The sequence below is a fragment of the Polistes canadensis genome, unplaced genomic scaffold (assembly GCF_001313835.1).
Source record: "Polistes canadensis isolate GaletaPanama2010 unplaced genomic scaffold, ASM131383v1 scaffold_235, whole genome shotgun sequence".
In the NCBI taxonomy this organism is placed as follows: Eukaryota; Metazoa; Arthropoda; class Insecta; order Hymenoptera; family Vespidae; genus Polistes; species Polistes canadensis.
In genome coordinates, this window is record NW_014569782.1 from 188,938 (window position 1) to 210,279 (window position 21,342).

The 21,342-nt window shown below is 31.1% G+C and overlaps 3 protein-coding genes across 7 annotated transcripts in view; 2 read left to right on the forward strand and 1 right to left on the reverse strand.

Moving 5' to 3' along the window:
• The window catches only part of LOC106790407 (band 4.1-like protein 4), a 45,418-nt gene extending 33,488 nt beyond the window's left edge, over window positions 1-11,930 (forward strand). For 4 of the 5 annotated variants that reach the window (XM_014755261.1, XM_014755263.1, XM_014755264.1 and 1 more), the window contains exons 6-17: window positions 3,138-3,235; window positions 5,899-6,019; window positions 6,128-6,215; window positions 6,573-6,689; window positions 6,946-7,479; window positions 7,613-7,827; window positions 8,227-8,302; window positions 8,395-8,480; window positions 8,838-9,008; window positions 10,062-10,332; window positions 10,873-10,979; window positions 11,454-11,930. In XM_014755261.1, coding sequence (XP_014610747.1) covers window positions 3,138-3,235; window positions 5,899-6,019; window positions 6,128-6,215; window positions 6,573-6,689; window positions 6,946-7,479; window positions 7,613-7,827; window positions 8,227-8,302; window positions 8,395-8,480; window positions 8,838-9,008; window positions 10,062-10,332; window positions 10,873-10,979; window positions 11,454-11,490 — 1,921 coding nt within the window. In that variant the 3' untranslated portion in view covers window positions 11,491-11,930. The remainder of the gene's footprint in view (window positions 1-3,137; window positions 3,236-5,898; window positions 6,020-6,127; window positions 6,216-6,572; window positions 6,690-6,945; window positions 7,480-7,612; window positions 7,828-8,226; window positions 8,303-8,394; window positions 8,481-8,837; window positions 9,009-10,061; window positions 10,333-10,872; window positions 10,980-11,453) is intronic. The other variant, XM_014755265.1, reaches the window with a different exon arrangement.
• On the reverse strand, window positions 11,633-13,038 carry LOC106790408 (signal recognition particle 9 kDa protein). The gene is made up of 3 exons (XM_014755267.1): window positions 12,789-13,038; window positions 12,039-12,107; window positions 11,633-11,911 (listed from the first exon to the last, which is right to left on the reverse strand). Exons 1-3 carry the CDS (start codon window positions 12,858-12,860, stop codon window positions 11,816-11,818), a joined length of 237 nt encoding a protein of 78 aa, XP_014610753.1. The 5' UTR covers window positions 12,861-13,038; the 3' UTR covers window positions 11,633-11,815.
• Window positions 13,039-13,447: 409 nt separating this feature from the next.
• On the forward strand, window positions 13,448-19,467 carry LOC106790411 (centrosomal protein of 152 kDa-like). The gene is made up of 11 exons (XM_014755273.1): window positions 13,448-13,864; window positions 14,003-14,867; window positions 15,075-15,163; window positions 15,254-15,454; window positions 15,540-15,776; window positions 15,876-16,045; window positions 16,126-16,587; window positions 16,677-16,999; window positions 17,072-17,175; window positions 17,270-18,736; window positions 18,841-19,467. The coding sequence occupies exons 1-11, from the start codon at window positions 13,748-13,750 to the stop codon at window positions 19,048-19,050; spliced, it is 4,245 nt and encodes a 1,414-aa protein (XP_014610759.1). The 5' UTR covers window positions 13,448-13,747; the 3' UTR covers window positions 19,051-19,467.
• The last annotated feature ends 1,875 nt before the right edge of the window (window positions 19,468-21,342 follow it).

Sequence of the window (21,342 nt, forward strand, 5' to 3'; positions counted from 1 at the left end):
TATATATGTTATAATTTTAATCATATTATTATTTTAATCATATTATTATTTTGTTAACAGCAAAATTATTCATGTTTTTATAATCATTTATTATACATTTAACGAAAAACTTTTCCATGAAATGAAGATCGTGCAAACACTATGAATGGGGGGGGTTTAGTTCTATAGATAGGTGGAGAAGTTTTAGTCCAGTTAGAAAAGAATGTTAAGTATAAAAATGAAAATGAAATTCAAGTGGATGCGAATAAGAATAAGAAGAAGAAGAAGAAGAATTCGAAGGCCTTTGGTTCGAAAATAATTTCAAGTGGGTTGTTGTTGTATGGCGTGTGTAAGTTAGGCCATGGTCTAACTTCGAACTTTTAACGTATCGGTGGGTGGTGTTGATGGTGGTGGTGGTGGTGGTGGTGTGGTAGAAACAAAAGAAAAAGACTCCCGAGTTCTCTCTCTTTCTCTCTCCCCTTCCCGCCCCCCCAATACTCTTTTAAAGGGTCCCCCTGTAATCGAAAGAGAAACTCTCCTTTGACTCGTTTCTAACAACTAAGTCTGGACGTTATTCTTGGGGCCCCCATAGATTATATCCTCGTATTTTGCTCTAGGCAACGAACCGAATACCATAATCCTTCGTCTCTCTCTCTCTTTCTTTCTCTCTTTCTCTCTCTCTCTTTCTCTTTCTGCTCTTCTCCCACCAATTAACTCAGCGTGCACCAATTATCCTACCGAAAATGAAAATTATAGGGAACATATTCTCTCCTTTCCTTCCTATATCTAACGTTAGCCGACTCCACGAACGAAACTCAACTCAATTCGACTCAACTCAACTTAACTTAACTTAACTCAACTCAACTCAACTATATCCCTACTTTTTTCATCTTCCCCAAAAACAATTTCTTTTTCGTAAACTATCTGTCTCTTTTTTTATTTCCTTTTTATTTTGTATATTTTTTAAGGTTTTATCTAATTGTTTGTTTTTTTGTTTTGTATTTCCACGAAACTATTTTAATCTCGTAAAAATTTGATCGTCGCTTTTTTCTTCTTCCCTAAAAAGAATTTCTTTTTCGTAAACTATCTGTCTCCTTTTTATTTTGTAATATTTGTTGTAGGATTGTACCGAATTGTTTGGTTGTTTTTTTGTATGTCCACGAAACTATTTGAATCTCGTAAAAATTTGATCGTCGCTTCTCTTTCTTCTTCGTTTATTACTAATTTTGTGTAATAATAAATATAAATAAAATGATCGGAGAGAGAGAGAGAGAGTATTGTGAGAGGTAAAAATTGTATTACGGTGGCACGAGCCTTGCTTTGTGAGTCACTCGCCTATTACAAGACTTTTTTCTCTTTTTCTCTCTTTGTTCGTGTGCTCCTTTTGCGCGGGCGCGAACGAACCAAGGAAAAAGGAAGAAGTAGAAGGAGTAGAAGAAGAAAGAAAGAAAGAAGGAAAGAAGGAAAAAAAAAAAAGGTCGAGCTATATATCGAGGTCGTGCCTATCTTACTAATGTCCGCCCACGAACGCACGAAAGGATTTTTAAGTTCCCTTTTGCGTCAGAACGTAACTTCGCGAAACGGTCCTTCGAAGCAACGTTTCACTCCTAAGGTTATTACGAGCCTACGTATCACGATACTTTTCATATATTAATCTTTCTAAATAAAGAAATCAAACAATCCTAATTGTCTGCAATAAAAAACACAAAAGTCAAACTACAAATCCACTAATCATCTCTACAATTACTTTAATTAAATGAATCTTTTTTAATAAACTAATCAAACAATTCAAATATTTTCTATAATAAGAAACTACAAATCCTCTACAAAATTTTCAATTACTTTTAAATAAATAAATCTATTTCAATAAACTAATCAAACAATTCAAATATTTTCTAGAATAAAAAACTACATACCCACTAATCATCTCTACAATTATTTTAATTAAATGAATTTTTTTTAATAAACTAATCAAACAATTCAAATATTTTCTATAATAGGAAACTACAAATCCCCTACAAAATCTATAATTACTTTAAAATAAATTAATCTTTTTCAATAAACAAATCAAACAATTCAAATATTTTCTATAATAAGAAACTACAAATCCTCTACAAAATCTAYAATTACTTTAAATTAAATGAATCTATTTCAATAAACAAATCAAACAATTCAAATATTTTCTATAATAAGAAACTACAAATCCTCTACAAAATCTATAATTACTTTAAATTAAATGAATCTTTTTTTTTTTCAATAAAAACATCAAACAATCCAAATTTATTTCAATAAGAAAATAAAAGTCAATACTACAAACTTACACAAATCTCATCGTCAATTATTTTACAAATATTTCAGAAATATTTGTAATCTCCATGTTAAAGGATAGTAGAAAATAGGATAGGAGATAAGTCAAAGGGTGACGAGTACGACTCGAGCCCTTTCGGATGGATTGAGATAGAAATAAGATAGAAAGAGACAGATATAAGAAGCAAGGTAAAAAGACAAAAAGGGAAGGGGAGCTGGGCGAGAATGAAAAAACTGTCGAGTGGAATCAGGGGGATTAAAAGAAAGAGCAAGCGAGATAGAAACAAACAGAAAAAGAAAAAGAAAAAGAAAGAAAGAAAGGGAATGAGAGCGAGAGTAAAAGAAAAGGTGGGGAGATTGAAAAAGGGGATAAAAAAAAGGATGGAAAGCCTTTAACGATAATTCTACGAGACCCCAAGGTGCGGTGAAAACCGCAAGGCGAAAGACCGTGGTAAAACTGAAATTTTGCGGCGAGACGAGGAGAAGAGAGAGAGAGAGAGCCCTTGGCTAAAATTCAACGTCACTTTTCAATATGTTTTTTATTTTTTTTTTTCATGTTTCCTTACTTCCCTCATTTTTTTCCTTTTTCCCTCTTCTTCTTCTTCTTCTTATTCTTCCTTGGAATGATGTTTTTTTCTATTTGACATGCGTTGGATTTTCTCGTGTTCCACCACATGGTCGTCGTCCCCCATTACTATTATTATAATACAAAAGAAAAAAAAAACAACACGAATACTACGAATTATAATAATTATTTTGTCTATATCACACACGTACAAAATTTTAATCAATAATCGATCTATTATTTTTTCTATTAATTATCGTAATTTTATCAAATATATTTTTCACAGGTACCAATTCTTTCTGCAAGTTAAACAAGACATTTTGCAAGGAAGATTACCGGTATCCTTCGATTTGGCAGCAGAATTAGGAGCATACGTCGTACAGTGTAAGTTATTGCATCCGAAAAATCATTATCATAATTATTCCATATCTATAACTATTATTTATAAACGAAATTGGAAGTTTTATTTTATTATTAAGTTAGTAGTAGTAGTAGTAGTAGTAGTAGTAGTTGTAGTAAAGCATCTCTTTTATTTTTAAGAAAAAATAGTATCTTTTTTCTAAAGTATTAGCAGTAATAGAACACATCTTTTATTTCTAAGAAAGAAAAAATATATAGTGTATTTTTTCTTGAGTAGGTAAAAAAGTGCAAAGAGGTTTCCTAAGGAAGATTGCATGGTACCCCACGAGGTGTATTATACTCCCACGCGAACAGGATTTACCATAGGGGACCGTAGTAAAGCTCAGCTCAGCTTTGCTGCTCTCCCTCGCGACGTTCATCTTCTTCTTTTTATTTTTCTTTTTATTTTTATTTTTCTTTTTATTTTTCTTTACCTTTCTCGATGTCTCCAAAAATGGACAGAAATGAAATATTTCATTCGAAGAAACGCATATATATATATATATATACTATACTCACGAGTGTACATTCGAAAGTACCGAACGTTAAAATATTTATGGGGGAAAGAAAAAGAACGAGGGAGGTAGATTATTACGGCCATTTTGCGGTGCCATATTTGTCGGCAAAATTTAAATATCATACCCCCCCCTTTCAATTAATATTGTAATATATTATTTTACTTATACGTAATATAAAATATGAAAATTATAATTTTCCGATAATCACGTATCATTCTTCATCCGAATTAAGAAAAATTCTGCTCTGATGATCTGGGATGAAAAGCGTGTGTGTAATTAAAATAATTAAATAATTAAATAATTAAATAAAGTGTTATAAGAATATATTAACGCGTCACAAATTTACTTGTTCATGATCGGAAATTTTGAAATGTCGTTGAATCGAGCGTAAATTTAACATCTTTCCTTTTCTCTTTCTTTTCCACGTTCCTTATAAGAATCTTCTTCTTCTTCTTATTCTTCTTGGTTATCCAGCCTCCTGAGGAGATCATACCTCAACTCCGTTAATTGAATCACTGACTTTGATGAATATCGGCTCCGACTAACGCGAGAGAGAAAGAAAAAGAAAGAAAACCTTTCAATTTATTTTCTTTCTTTTCTGGTCGAAACCTTCTTCTTCTTCTTCTTCTTCTTCTTCTTCTTCTTGGATAAAGTAGAGAAGGAAGAAGAAGAAGAAGGAAGAAGAAAAAAAAGACATCGTTGCACCTTTTTTACTTGTCGTCACCGTCGTCTACTCTTGTAAGCTCGTTCGTTTGTATAATTACCGGACATCCTACCTTCGTACCTTCATCGTCAAGAAACCCTAACCGATTATCTTCGCTACTATATACCCCCCTTCCCTCTACCCCTCCCCCAACTAACGGTTACTTTTCTTTTACCTAATAACCTTCGACCATTTTTCTTCTTCTTCCTCTTTCTCCTCTTCTTCTTCTTTTTATTCTTCTTATTTCTAATTCACATTATTACGTTATTTATTACTTTATGTAATAACAAGAAACTTGCTTAGTTGGTTGCTTATTTGTTTGTTTGTTTGCTTATTTACTTTTCTACTGGTCTAGTTTGAAATGTTTCTTTGTTTAAATTTCGTAAGAAACTAAAAGACAAACTTCATTAGTATATCAAATAGAAGTTGGTATATATGAGGAGAGTCTTTCATCGTTCATAAAAGAAATAGAGACAGACTTATCTCTGTTTCTATTAAAAACAAACAAAAAATAAATGCTTGTCCAGCTTTTTCTACTTTTTCTTCTTCTTGGTAAATCTTTCCTACCATCAATTGCAAGACGCACTTGGTCTCTTCCTTCTCTCTCTCTCTCTCTCTTTTTCTCTCTTTTTTCTCTCTTTCCGTCTTTCGTTGTCAAACGTATTCGAAGAGAGTAACCGAAGAAAAGCTCTTTCATTTAGTTTCTTTTCAAGTTCCATGAGACGCAAACATAGTGCGAAAGAAAGAAAGAGAGAGAAAGAGAGATAGAACACATCTATGTATCTTCCCTTCACACAGACTCCCTTTTTTCTCTATTTGCATGACTTTGAATCTCGCGGGAGATAACTAATGCGCGTGTATTTTGCCAACCTAAACCTCGGGAATCCTCCACCTCCTCCTCCTCCTCCTCCTCCTCCTCCTCACATTCAAATCAGCTCGGTGAACTTACAAATATTATGTACAATTATTAGATTGGCAAATAATAATTGCGAATTTTTTGGTTGGCAACTATAAGCGAGTATGGTTATTTTAATAAAAATCTACAGGTCCCCGAGGAAGGGGGGGGGGACCTATCTTTCTCTCTCTTTATTTTTATCTATATATCTATCTCTTTGTATAAATAAGTACTTACGTAAATATATATATATATATATATATATAAAGAAATTATAAAGAAGAGAGAGAGAAGAAATTATTAAAATATAAATTAAAAATTTATAATTTATAATTTATTATATATAATATTGAGAAAATATTATTGGCCACCTTTGCTAATATTTATATATATATAAGAGTTGTTATATTAAATTAAATATATATATATAATAAATAAAGAAGAATATTTATATATATATTATAATAAATAAAGAAGATGAAGATATTAAATTGAAAAATTAATTGAATCATTATGCGCATGTTTTTTTTAGCTGAATTGGGCGATTACGATCCAAGAAGACACTCCTTAGGCTACGTTACGGAATTTCGATTTCTTGCTAATCAAACAGCCGAATTGGAAAATCGAATAGTTGAACTTCACAAGACACTCGTGTAAGTTATTTATTTATTTAAAAAAAAAAGGAGAAAAAAACGATGAGATTAATATTTTAATCAAAAAGATTCCATATTTTGATTTCTCAATTATTTCGCCTATTTCAGAGGACAATTGCCAGCAGCTGCAGAACTGAATTATCTCGATAAAGTAAAGTGGCTCGAGATGTACGGAGTCGACTTGCATCCAGTATTGGTTTGTGTATATTGCATTTCATTTCATACGTGTATTGTACAATCACTGGCAAAAGTTTAATACAAGTATACAAAAGAAAAAAAAAAAAGAAATAAACAATTAAAATTGATCGCGACCATTCAATTTTTAATTCATCAATATCGAAATGAAATAATTTAAAGCATCGTTGAAAAAAAAAAAAATCATTGAAACTTTCTCTTACGAAGAAAAATTCATTTTCTTTTCTGTAAAAAAACTCTTGCCAGTAAGTGTATATGTTACATACAGAGAAAGGAGGGTAGGGAAGGCGGGGGTGGGGAAGGACGATGTTAAACTCTTGATAATACTCCAGTGAAAGACCATAATTTTCATCCTTAGGGTGAGGATAGCGTTGAGTATTTTCTGGGCCTGACGCCGAGCGGTATAATACTCTTGCGCAACAAGACCAAAGTGGGCAATTACTACTGGCCCAGAATCAATAAAATCTATTACAAAGTAAGTATATCGTTTCGTTATTATACATTTCCTATCTCTTGTTAAAGTAGAAAGAAAGAAAGAAAAAGAGAGAGAGAGAGAACGAGCTTATATATATACGTATAAATTGATGAATAAATAATATTATTTTAAAGTATCCGGATGTGTGTGTGAAGTATTTAATGAAGTAAAAGAAAGATAATATAAAAGGAAACCAGGAGATATAAATAAATTTGCTTTTATTCGATTATACATGTTTTCCATTCTATTATTTCAGGGCAGATATTTTATGTTGAGGGTCAGCGAAAAAAATTCCGAAGAGAGGACGCACGGTTTTAAAACCCCATCGAAGGGAGCTTGTCGGCACCTTTGGAAATGTTGTTTGGAACATCAAGCATTTTTCCGATTAATGGCAACCGGTCCCCCACCGCTTAGTCCGTATTCGCGTTTCCGTTCGTATAGTCCACCAAGTGGTACCGAAAAGCATGCCACTTCGATAAGAAGAAATCCAGCACCTGCATTTCAAAGGACACCTAGTCGAAGAGCTCAAAGACGAGTGGTGGAAGGTCAGGAAATGGTTGGACCATTTGTCGAAGGTCCAGCTACAACAACGATTGGTGCACCCAATTCTTGTAATAATCCACCTGGTAACGGTGGTAACGTTTTGTGCAATCCTCAAAGTAACAGACAAGTTAGTAGTAGCTCTAGTCCTAGAAGTATCAGAAGTGCTCCATGGACTCAGAGTCAACCACGTGGGCTTTACACTTCGTCTAGTCCTCGATCCGTTCGTTCAGCAGGAACGGCACCGGCGGTAATTTCTTATAAACAAATCAAAAATTACAACAACGACCTATTTATACGCGATAATTATTATTCATCCTATAAATTGTGTGTAATTGACTTTTTAATATTTGTTATATTTTTTGTTTTTTTTTTTGTTTTAGCTCTTGAGCAGACTCCAACGAAGGAGCAGCTCCGTCGAGAGTCAAAGTTCCGGGGACAGTCACAGTCGTGGTGGTCATCGTAGAAGAAGTCATAGTCATAGTCATCGAAGACACAGTAGACATTCCGATTGCGAGTCTGAATTATCCAGAGGATCGGATACTCGATCAGGACATAGGAAACATCGTAGAAAGCACAGGAGTTCCCGTTCTTCTAGGTACTTTTTAACATTTTCATAAGAATACGAAGGGGGAATAAGTAATAGAAAAATCTTGAGAAAAATCTTCTTCTTATTCGAAATATATAAATTAAGTTCGCCGACCCTGAAAAATAAAAAGGGAAGAATACTCTTCTTCTTGTAATATCCCTCGTACCGTTCGTTATATTCTCACGGTAGGATAAATTAAAATGCGTGAGGTAATCACTATATTAATGACCTAGCGCGTGGGAACGAACTACTGTGTGTTAATATTTTTCTCAAGATTAGAAAAAAGAAATAAAAGAAAAAAAAAATGAACGTATATCTAATAAAGAAAAAAAGAAAAAAAGAAAAAAATTATTGCCGATTAGAGAAAATAATAATATAGTAAATATTTTCACGATGTTTTTATTACAGACACGAATTGGTAGATTCAGAGCCTCAATGGAGAGAAGCACAAAGGCGTAAAGGTGAAGGCGTACAAAGAGCCATTGTGAGTAGAAATATTAAAAATTCCAACAGATTTTAATGAATAATAATGAACGAACAAAAAACAAAGATTTTTATCTTCATTCGTTTACGTAGGTAAGTCATACGGAACCTAGAAGAAGGCACAGAAGTAGACACAGGAGTCCTTCCCAAAAGCAACCACTGCCGGATGAGCTTAGAAAGTATGTTACTTTTATGTAATTGATTATACGAACGAAACCGGATACAAACAACTCTTTTGCACAGAGAGAGCACCATATTCTATGCAAAAACCTTCATTATATATATTTATAAATATATATTATTATCATACGATTACTCAACGTACTTTGGTATAATATATAAACGGATAGTTCTGTTATCGAACAAAATGTAATTTATGCGAATCCTTGATTATATACATATTTCTATCATACTTTTATTATATATATATATAGTACATCCTACTTATCATCAAGTTTTACTTATCCAATTGTACAACAACGTGTTATTACATTTTCTTCTTCTTTCTTTTTTTTTTTTTTTTTTTTATAACGAAGATGCACATTTTCCAGACATTTGGAGTTTGGCCTAGTCGATACCACTGGAATGAGTGAACAACAACGTCGAGAGATTCCTTATACGGTGGTACAATCGCAATCTGTACAGCAATGTCCCCTACAATCTAGCAATTCACGTTTGGACGATGCAGAAACATCGTCCCTGCCTAGGTACGATGATCTCAAGACGGCCTGCAACCTCCACGTCCATCCTCCTCAAACGGAGGATGAAACTGGATCCGTAGTCATTGTTTAGATACTTAGATTTACCATTTTTTTTACCCATGCATGGTCTTGTACTTTTTATTTTTTTATATTTTCTACATTTTAATTATTAATTTATTTAGAGAGCATGCGTACAACAATTATTGTTTTTTATTTTTTATTTTTTTTTTATATATAATTATCTCTAATTTTTAAGCATGCCTCTTTTATTATTTATTCGAAAGCATGACAAAAATCCTTTAATAAATCTGTGAAAATTAACAGCTTGCGTCGCACCTGTGTGTATTATTTTTTTTACCTTTAGCGTGCTGGCACCCCTCGTGACGCTTTATATTATACTCCGCATTTATATCAAAATTATTGTATTGGGATTAAACGCGCGACGTCGTTGTGTGTTTGTATTTTTTATTCCGTAAATTTGTGCAGTGCATTATGATTCCATTCTTGTCCTGTGTGTTTATTAATTTTTTTCTTCATTAGTGTCCTTTATTCTGTTTTTGTTATGTTTTATTGTTGCCTGTTATTATTATTATTTGTGGTGTGTATATTCATTAATCTTATTTTTCTTGATATTATGTTATGTGTGTGCGTGCGTGGTGTGTGTGTGTATATGTACAAAAAAAAAAAAAAAAAAAAAAAAAAAAAAAAAAAAAAAAAAAAAAAAAAAAAAAAAAAAAAGAAAAAGGCTAGGCTGAATATATGATTTGGGGTTTATGATTTTTATATGATATATGTATAGTTAATACTTTTCTTATTTTTTTTACTTATTACGCGTTTGCCATTGGTAATAAGAATTTAAATTGAACCGAAAAAAATCATCGAAATATTGACTTACACGTTATATCGTTAACACAAATGCGTATAGATTAATCAGCGTTTATTAAAAAGGGACATTTGTTGAACTATTACGAAAAAAAAAAAAAAAAGAAAAAAAAGTTTTTAAGAAGAACGTCCTGAAAAGACTGAGTAAGCCGAAATTTGTCAAGGATTAAATTTCAGAACGGTCGGATCGCTCGGGAAAAGAGACAGAAGAGTGATTCAACATATTCGCGATGGAAGTTATAATTTCCCAACTACGAGATCCAGTCAAATAGAGACAAAGTATCCGGATGCTAGGAACGAGTATAATGCGAGGAGGGACTTTTATTATACCCGTAACAACAGAATATTAATAGGGAGTAACGTGGACAGCGGACTCGGTGAAAGTACGCCTCAAGAATTTTCCAGCTGCTGCTCAAGCTCAGCCGACAGCACCAAGCCCACTCGTGTAGTACGTATATCCTCTTATGCTTGCTTTTCATTTTTCATTTTTTGTTTTTTTTTTGTTAAACATCTATACGAATTTTTGTTTCTCATTGCTTATCCGATACCTCCAGTGTGTGACCCATTGTGTTTTGCATAAGAACAATGTATTAAAAGTAGAATTATGAATATCTATTTTCTTGAAATTAAATCAAATTCACAGGCAAGAGATAATGAAGAATGTATAATTAATGTTTGATCTATTTCTTGCGTGATGCACAATAAATGGGTAAACACTCCCTCTTATGCTTAATTGTAGTTCATCTTGCGTGCAAAAACAAATCAGGGATATTTTATTATTTACTCACCGGTTTGGGTACGAAGAGAGAAACACATAGTTTTACTAGCTTGGCTAATTAATTTTCTCTTAATCATTCCCATGTAATAATAATAATAATAATATTAATACTAATTAAGTAGATCACACGTTACACATTTCACGTTCACAATATCGTTCTTATTCCCCTTTTTTATAGTAGATTAGTAAAAATAGTTTTCTTTGGTATAGACGCAATTGCAATTAGGGGGAGAGGTGCACTACGAACTATCTTCGAATCAAGACATCTACCCTCCTGTTGACACTACTCTGGATGCTGTTCTTCAGCCAATTATATCGTAAGTGCTTGCTTTGTGCTTACTCTCTATCTAAATTTAGCTTTATTAACCCTTTGACTGCTATGGACACATATATGCGCCCAGGGAAGGCTATCGGTGTGGACTATGAACGCGTATGTGCGTCCAACAATTTTCACTCTTTTACACTTTACTTTTTAATGAAAATTATTTCGATTTGGCGTTGACAAATTAATAGTAACTTGATATTGCGTGCTATATACTTTATTACTACATTAATATAATCCACACTAATGTGGAAATGCATTTCATCCTCGGCAATTATTTCAACTCTGAAAATTTCGCAGTCAAAGGGTTAATATTCTATTGCACCTCGTTTATCGTACTGCGAATGTGATTTATAAATAATTTTAGTTTAACAACCAATATACATTTTGAAAAGATAATAATAAAAAAGAATCTTGCATAATATATTTTTCTTTCTTTCTTTTCTTCTTTTTTTATTTCTTTTTACAGAACCTTAACAAGGAGGCAAAGGAGCTACCAGAAATGAGCATGAAGCTTTAAATAATAAAATAATAATAATTCAAAAACCGAAGTTAATGCACATATTGTATATTTAAGAAAATTTTTTATACCTCTCATGAAAGTAAAAAAGAAAAAAAAAAAAACAATCTGTAATCGTAGACGTAACACGTTGCACTCTTCAATTTTATGATATATACACACGACGCATGAAACAACAAAAATTTTACTAAACGAAACCGAATGCACTGTGTCTCTTTTACATCTTATTTATATTATTTAAAAAGTTTATATATATATATATATTCGTTCTCTTACAAATAACAAGACACACACCATCCCTGTTGGTCAGTTCAACTGTCTTTCGATGCCATATGCCTCATTAGATTTCCTATAAATTTTTCCATTTTCTTCAAATCTTGAGCTATCTCCGTCTTATATTGAAGACACTGCGGAACAAAAAAAAAAGCAAGCCCGTAAATGGTTAACTATTATATGTTTTAATCGAAATAAAATGTAACTTGATAAATGATTTGAAAATAAATTCATTTAAAATCACAGGGAGATATTACTCACCGTGCAATTGTCTGTTAGTTTGAGCCATAGTACGCCTTTGTTATGGCAATATTTCATAGAATATCGAGCCTATGAAATAGAATGATAATAATAATAATAATAATAATAATAATAATTAATATAATAATGATATACCATTATAATCAAATATTTCAACGAATTATTCTGAAAATATATATAATTAAACCTATTATAATATAACAATCAATCATCTACGTCCTTGTGCATGAACTATGTATTATTATTAATCTAAACTCAAAACCGTGCAATGATTATTGTTAATAATAATTATTAAAAAAAAAAAAAAGAAAAAAAAATCAAACGAAATGTATTCTTTTGTGTCTATGTGAATGATGTATTATTCTCGTTATTAAATCATACAATACAATCATAAATTGTTATTCTAAACAATTGAACGACACAACTTTGAAATATCTTGGAAGCATAAATAAGTGGCACAGTAATTTGATATTCACAATTATGCTAATAAGATATGCTCTTAATCCTTTCGTTATTGTATACTTTGACGTAAATATCGTTCCATGGTGGAACCATTAAATGGGTTCGTTATATAGTCGTTCATATGGGATCTTTAAATGTATGAAAACTTGCATATGGGTCGTTAGTAACGAAAGGGTTAAATCATTAAAATTAATATTATTTTGATAAAAAGAAATCGCAAAGAAGGAAAAATAAAAAATAGAGAAATAGAATGAATTTTCTAATTCTCCAGATGTGTGATAAACTTACTTTCATCGGATTCTGAAGATATAACCTCTCCGCACCCTTTTCAAATTCTTCCCACGAGTTCAAGTACGTCATAGTAATTGTCACTGATATTTATTTTATTAATAACACAATATTATTTATTATTCAATATCAATACGTTTTTAATACTTGATATTTAATTAGAATAACGAATTAACCTTATTGATGAGTTAATAAATGCCGACTTGATCTTAGGAACGTTTATTATAGAAAAGGTTAAGGTTGACAAGCGATGCATAGCAATGCATAGCGATGCACAGCGCCACCTGGCGTCTCTAAACTCAATCAACGTTTCCAATGAATTATTTCACTTTTGATAAATATTAATAAAAGAAATGAAATTATAATTAATAGGATTATATGCGAACGATAAATCTATTATCTTTTGTTTTACTTAATTAATTAAGAATATTATCTCGACATTTGTTATTAGAGATATGAAAAAGTTAATAAAATGGCGGGAAAAGATGTGGAGGAGTGATATGATTGAAAGTGTATTATTGGCTTAGCCTGATCTAAATGATTTTAATGTTAGCTATATTTATAATAATGGCGTCTTTTCAATGCATTTATGAATACAACATAAAAGTATTAGCCAATGATAAGCCATAAAAGATTATAAAGAATTAACTTCCGTATGCACGCTTCCTACATAATGGTGTTTGACTTTTGAAAGATTGTTTACAAGCAAACTTAGTGCATAACAATAGTTAATAAATTGATCATCGATTGTGGCCTTTTAATCTACGAGGTTTTATCAAAACCCATTCAAAATGATTATATTTAAATATTTTGTTTAATTATTATTTGTGCTTAGATTAGTTAAAAACATTATCTCTTTGACCCACTTGTTGCGTTTAGGTTATGGTCCTATAAACAAAAATATGTTTTACATAAATGTCTGGGTTGTGTAATAAATCAGTGAGAATTAGAAGGAGAGAATGGAGGGAACAGGTATAAGCCTATTTCTAGGTTCTGACAGTTTACAGTTAAATATCAGCAAAGAAAGATTAGAGGAAGATGAAGAAAAGGAGGATCTTAAACGACGTACTAAAGAGGTATTAACATTTACATTTGTTTACGCTGTTGTTTGTTATTATTACCATTAATTTGTCCAGCCTTATAATTGTTAATAAGGTTTATTATATAGCTTAACTGATACTTTAATATTTGAATCCGTATCGTTTTATTTTTAGATCGATAATATGTTGACCAATGCATTCGACGATTTAGAAAATGACGACGACGACGACGACGACGATGATGATGATGATGATGATGATGATGATGATAATGATATCAGTTCCGTTAATAGTAGTCATCAGTGCAGTGCCAAAGAAAATGAACATACCAATATGACTAAACCGAGATTACCTTTCAAAACGCAATTATCTAATGATTCTGGAGCGTACGACCATGTAGACAATTCGATGAATTATAATCACGACGCGACGAAAAATTATAGGATGGAATCTGATATTGGATTGAATACTTCTGACATTCAAAGAGATAAAAATAATAAATCTGTAGAAGGGGATAATTTAACGACGGAAAGTTCGTACGAATTGGCAAGACTTCCAAATTCTAGTTATTGTCCTAGAGATCTGGCAAGTCGTGCGGAGGATGGTTATACGTTTAACGACAATTATCTTCACTATGAAACCCCGTCTAATCATTATAACAATCATGACAAACATTATGTTAATAATGGTTATATCGAAAATTATGGGAACAATGTACAATCCAAACAGATTCACGAGTTTGGCGGGGGTGATAACGTTACTTCGGAAGAGATCAATCACCGTTTTAAAATTAGTCCAAATGGAAAATGGTTAATTGACGATAACACGATATATAAAAATGCCGAGTATAGTAGCAAGGAACAACTCGAAGTTTTATATACGATTAGGATGAAAGAGATAAAGCAATTGACCGAAAAGTTGCAACAGCTACAACAGCAGAAAGAAACAGAGATAGATCAATTTAATCGTAAGGTAGTGTTGTTGCAGGCAGAAGTTGAAAGATCAAACATATCTAGGAATCAAGCGCAACATGCTCTAAGTAAGAATTATTATTTGGATTAAAATCGTGGACTTGATTATGTCTATTATATCGTTATATCATTGTTTTTTTCTTCTTTTTTTCATTCGTTTAAAAGTAATGATAAACACATTTGGTGCATGTATTTGTAAGCATTAAAAAACAACGCTGTGTTGTTGCACGACCATTAAGTTTATTAAAAATCATTTTTCCAAACTTACTTTACAGTCGACGCCAAGGCGGAAATTATAGATCTTCAAGGACAAATGACATCGTTGAAAGAAAAAAATGCCGTTTTAGAGACCACGAATCAAAACGTAAGGAAAAAATATCATTCACTTTAACGCATATTATTAATATATTGTATAAACGATTTAAAGAATATCTCAAAAGAGTATTTATTTTAGATGGCTGAGGAATTAGCCATCACGAAAGATTCCGTAGTGGATCTTCAACAAAAAGTTAACGTCTTGGAACGGGTACACGCGTTGCAATCGAGTGACAAAGTTCACGAGAAATTTTTGAAACAAGCTCAAGAAAAACACGCAGTGGAAATAAGAAATATGCAAACTCAGATAGATGTACTTACGGATAAGTTTAATGCGAAGGTAATTATGTTAATATTATATAATGTTAAAAATATATTTTATCTCAAATAATCTATGAAAAATCTGTTACGTTTATTTACAATAGGAAGAGTCGTACACAGCTTTGGAACACAAATTGGCAGATGTTAGAAGATCTCACGAAGCTCTGATAGTAGAGAAAGGCGATATCGTCAATCGTCTTGGTCAAGCATTGGAAAAAAGTCAATCTCAATGTCGTAATCTAATGGGGAACAATGATCAACAAATATTGCAACTTCAATCTCAAATTAAAATGTTGTCTCAAGAAAAAGAAGATATGTTGAAGACCATTCAAGATTTACAAGTAATTAAATTGGAAATTATGATATACGATTGTTCGACACACATTTATATAACGTATGTTAATTACATTGTATGTGTTTTTTTTTTGTAATATCTACAGAATAAATTAGAAGTGGCCAAGAATGAGTCAATGCAATACGATTCATTGGCGACAACGTTCGAAGAAGAATCCGATTCTATAAGACAAATGAAATTAGGGGATTTTCATAACAAATCCAGGTCGAAGCCAATAGATGATATCACAAATAAATTAAGGGGTGAATTGCAAAGGTAAAAGGGTTGCGCCAGGGTGGTTCCGTACGCGTTATGCGTATCAAATATTTATATACATTCTATTCACGTGTTTTCAGATGTTTAGCGGGACAAGCTGTAAAAAGAAAAGAAATAACGCGTTTAGAAAATACATTGTCGCAAAAGGAAGAAGAACTCGCAAAAGCATCCGCGGTAGCTGAGTCGTGTAGACAAGAAACGACTAAATACGCTAAACGCGTTAGCGAATTAGAGCAAGAACTTAAGTTAGTTCTTACCGACGAAGCATTGAAAGCGAATGCTCAAATCCAAAAATTATCTGGACATTTGAACGAGGTGGAAAAACAATATGAACTGTTAAAGAAAGAAAAATTAAATTTAGAACAAAAGTTGGAAGAGGCGGAGGCTATTTCTCAAGAGACTTTAAATAAATTGCATCAAGAGACTACGAAGGTGCAAGAGAAAGAGTTCGTCGAAGAGTACAACAAAGAATATTTAGAAATACACGCTAAAGCTGTTGAAAGAGTCAGAGAGGAAGCCAAACTGGAAATAGTACAATTAAAGTAAGTAAAAATGTAATACAATTTTACGTTATTTATTAGAGATTCTAGATTTGATCGCAAATAATTTTCTTTTATAATTTAATTGACAGTATACAATTAGAACAAACGCAAAAAGAATTAGATCACGTTAAGAAGTTGTATATAGACGTTTGCGGTACGAAGGAGCAATTGATCAACGAGCATAAAGAAGAAATAAAAATGTTGAAAGAAAAATACGCTAGTTTGGACGAGCATCAAAAAGATGTGGAAAGATTAAAATACGAATTGGAAATGCAAAAAAAATTTATCGACAAGTCGAATAAGGACTGTGAAAGTTATAAAATTAAAATAATGGAATTAGAAAAAGATTTGGCTATGGAAAAGAGAAAGAAAGAGGAATATACTAAAAAGATACATCACGAGATAGAAAGAGGTAAAAATAATATAATGATATAAATATATAATAAAACAATTTATTAATTATTATATTTTGGAAATATTATAGCGAAAGAAGAGGCATTGAAGGAATTAAGAAATGCGCATCCTAATCAAGAAATAAGTGTGTTATTACCTGACCATTGTTCCGAACATTTGCAAAGAATCAATCAAGTAAGTTTACTTGACTTTATTAATACGAGTACGGTTTAATAAATTCTTACTTCTTTGTATGTAATTGTAATTGTATTTATATCTTTTCTAATAGCTCGAAGAAGAGAATGTTAAATTAGAAGAGAGATGTCGAATGGCGGAAGAGGATCATAAAAAATTATCGGAGTATCAAACGGAATTAGATGATACGAGATTGAGGATCGCGCAAATGGAAATTTGTCAGGAATCTTGGAAGAAGAAATATGAAAACGCGATTACAGAAAGAAACGAATTTTTTGCGCGCATGTCTTCCTTGGATTCTCAGCTCTCGATATTGAATCAAAAATTAAAGAGAGACGATTCCGATGAGATTAAATTAAAGATAACGAGGGTACAAATAGAAAATGAGGGTTTAAAGAGTCGTTGCGAAACGTTGTTGAGCGAAAAAAACGCGTTTAGGGATAAAATAATTCGATTGGAATTAGAATTGTTGGAATCTAAAAAAATTTATCAAAGTTTAGAAAATAAGACGAAAAACGAGGTAACATCCTCGAGTACGAGACATAAATTGGAAAAGGAATTGTATCAATACAAAGATTTAGGGGAAAAATTGAGCGATCAGTTGGACGATTTGAAAGGGAAGGTACAGGAATGCGATAACTTGAAGAAAAGGATAAAGAGACTCGAAGAAGATTTAGAAGAGAAAAATAAAATGCTTAATAAAATAAACGATTTGGATAGGGTTACAAAGGAAAGGGATCTCCTGTTAGTGAAATTAAATAATCAAGCGAAACGTTTCGAGGAATGTGTGAAAAATCAAAGACAAGTCTCGGCGGAATTGAATTTATCCCCTCGTACTTTAGGAGACGAAACGGATTTACAAAAGATCAGAGAAATGGTGATAAAAGAAGTTAGAGAAGAGATGGAACAAAAGGTTACTCAAGAGCTAAGAGCTATAGAAACGCAAAATCGCGATAAGAGGAAAGAATTTGAAGAAAGGTACAAGGTATTATTATTGCAGAAGGAAAAGGAAATGGAAACGTTAAAGCAGAGCTTAAAGAAAGAAACCGAAGCGGCTTCTTACACGGCCTTCATAACAAAAGAGGAAGCTGTTAGCAAACTAATAGAAAACAAATTAAACGTTTATTGCGAAGCATTGTTGGCGAGAAAGGTTCACATAGAAAAATTGGAAGAAAAATTGAAACAACAGGAAAACGTTATAGGAGAGGAGAGAAATGTGATGGCTCAGTTGATGACCGGTTGGGTCGCCGAAATCCGAGATGTCAAGGCAAAGGAAGAAAGTATGAAGGATGAGATCAAAAAGTTGAACGAAACGGGAAAGAATCTTAGATTGGAGAGTAACGCATTGAAGGACGAGATAGAAAAGTTGAAGGAAATAGAAAAGAATCTAAGATTGGAAAGTAACGCATTGAAGGATGAGATAGAAAAGTTGAAGGAAACGGAAAAGAATCTAAGATTGGAAAGTGAGGCATTGAAGGAAAAGGAAAGGGAGGCTAAACAAAATATAAATATGCTAAAACATAAATATAGGGTAGCCAAGAAAACAGGCATTAATTATAAGGTAAGAATGAATATGATTATATTAAAATATAAGAAATATATTAAAGGAATATATTCTTTTTTATTCTATTCCATCAGTTTTAGACGTTTTCGTATCTGTTGCAGGAGTTTGCAAAGAAAAAAGACGAGTTCATTCAAAGCGAGCACAAGCGTTTAGAAGAGGGATACAAAAAAGCCATTATACAAGTACAAAAAAGATATGACGAAGTCATTAGCGCTCATAAAAAACAAATGCAAACAAAGTTTAGAGAACTAGATTCTCAATATAGAGAGAGAATAGAACAAATGGAAAACCCAAAACAAGTACAAAACTAATTGTTGAAATATGTATTAAATATAATAATACCGATATGCAATATAGCTTTTAAATCTAAGTTTAGACAAAAGCAAAAAAGCGTAGTTAGAAGAGGCTAGACGTTTGTAAATTAAATAGCGCACTTTATTATTATAACACTATTAGAAAATGAATTTTTATATTTTACCGACTTATAAGTTGACAACATTTATAAGTTAAAAAGTTAGCATTAGCGTTTAGTAGTGTTCCTTTTTGACGTTTACACGATTGATAGATACAATGGTAAACTTAAATCATAGAATTTTAAATGAAAACTTTAAAGTACAATTTTCCGGATGCTCATCAGAGTACTAATTATACAATATAATTAAAATTTAAGCAAATTAATAAAATTAAAAGCAAGAAAATGAAACACATATCTATAACGAAAGAGAAAAAAAAAAATACATTAGTTTTATTATTGTTTCTTATGCCATGATTTTATAATTGTCTAATTGTATACATATATATAATATATGTATATAATTAGATAATAAAAATATAGAGAGAGATTGAGGTAAAAAGAGAAAGAGAAAGAGATATAGATCCAATAATAAAAAAAATAGGAAAATAAGTAATATGTTTCCGCAAAGTGTGTTTGAATGTAATATTTTATCCCCCAAGACTGGATCTTTATTGGATCTTTCTTTCTTTTTTAAAAACAAAAAAAAAGTAGGTACAAAGAGTCTTATTAGACTTTAAGAGAACAAAATGAAGCAAAATAAATAAAAAAAAAAAAAAATAGAAAAAGAAATAAAATAAATGAAAATTATATATTAAAATGCAATTTTAGTGTAAATGTTAATACTTGGCCGTCTAAAGACGACTATAGAGTATTTTTCTGTATAAATATGGTCAAAAAAAAAAAAAAACAAGATAACAAAAGTTGTCTCACCGACGCTTACAGTTTTTTCACAATGATGTTTGAATTTTTAAATTAAATGTGCAAGGCAAAAGAAAATTGGTACTATTATTAATGTGTAAAGCGCCAAGCCTCTTTGCGAAACGGAATGGCGTTCAGAACGTTATTAATATATTCAAAATTTAAAAAAATAAATAATTATATAATTCTTTGTTGTTTGTTAATTGCAATTAAATGAAAGTATTGTATATTTTTGGCGTTGCACGATATAAAAAAGATTTCTATAATTGTATATGATATATTTATAGGATGTATGAGAAAATGATTGAATGAACTTTTTTAACATGCATGCGTAAACATATACCTTGAAATTTTCTATGCAAAAATATTTTGAAATGCATGTTTTGTCGAAAACAACACGTTCACAATTCTTTTTAATGCAACTATCGTCATAATTTATTCACATAATGACAATGGATGCTTAAATATTTTCTTCAGAGTTCTACGCATACAATTGTTTCTCATTGAAAGTATTTTTTATTCACACCGCATAGTAAATATGTTTTGTATTAAATGAATTTTCAAAAAAAAATAATATGCGGTGACTTATAGATGCGTGCACAACCACACAAAAAGAATCACAAACAAACATAAACATACACTTGCATATGTAATATTTGTAATATGGTAGTACCGAATATACTATCATATTCATTTTTCATCTATTATTAATTAAAAATCTATTTATAAGATTATCGCAAAAGAGAGAAAGAGAGAGAGAGAGAGAAAGAAAGAGAGTATTATTAATATTAACTAGTTATGTATTTTTGTATATGTAGAGTGAATTAATTTATTTTTTGTAATAAAGATTTTATATCAGCATGAAGTTTATTTAAATATTACCTCTTATTTAATTAAACAAATCTAATCTGTCGATTATAAGCTAAGATATATTTTATTTTTTATTAATTTAAAGTCATAACAATATAACTGTACAATTTCAATATTATATTTTAATATATTATTAGATTATATATATATATTTTAAATGGTCTCGGTAACACGTACTACTCTTAAATATCAGGGTGCGGCAATAATTCTGTCTACCTTGAATATCTCTTTTGTTTACAATCTTAGTAAAAAATGTTTAAAGAAAGAAATTGCCCTATATATAAATATATATATTATTTTTAACATAAATTAATTATATAAGTTAATTACACATCGTAGATGAAGAAATAAAGAGAATTAAATTTGTTTTTATTTTTCGAACAGTATTATTTATTCATTGTTAATTGATATGTGTAGTTAATCCTATATCACGTATTCCTCTTTAATTCCTTTTTCTTTTTTTCTTTTCTTTAAGTTCTTTCTTAATTATTATTATTATTATTATTATTAATTAACAGTA

Excerpts from the sequence above, each read along its gene's own strand:
- LOC106790411 (XM_014755273.1), top strand. The coding sequence starts at position 13,748 with ATGGAGGGAACAGGTATAAGCCTATTTCTAGGTTCTGACAGTTTACAG. Across the intron at positions 15,777-15,875 it reads AGACCATTCAAGATTTACAA|AATAAATTAGAAGTGGCCAA; the intron begins GTAATTAAATTG and ends TAATATCTACAG. Across the intron at positions 17,000-17,071 it reads ACATCACGAGATAGAAAGAG|CGAAAGAAGAGGCATTGAAG; the intron begins GTAAAAATAATA and ends GAAATATTATAG.
- LOC106790408 (XM_014755267.1), bottom strand. The coding sequence starts at position 12,860 with ATGACGTACTTGAACTCGTGGGAAGAATTTGAAAAGGGTGCGGAGAGG. Across the intron at positions 12,108-12,788 it reads ATCTTCAGAATCCGATGAAA|GCTCGATATTCTATGAAATA; the intron begins GTAAGTTTATCA and ends TCTATTTCATAG. Across the intron at positions 11,912-12,038 it reads AACTAACAGACAATTGCACG|TGTCTTCAATATAAGACGGA; the intron begins GTGAGTAATATC and ends TTTGTTCCGCAG.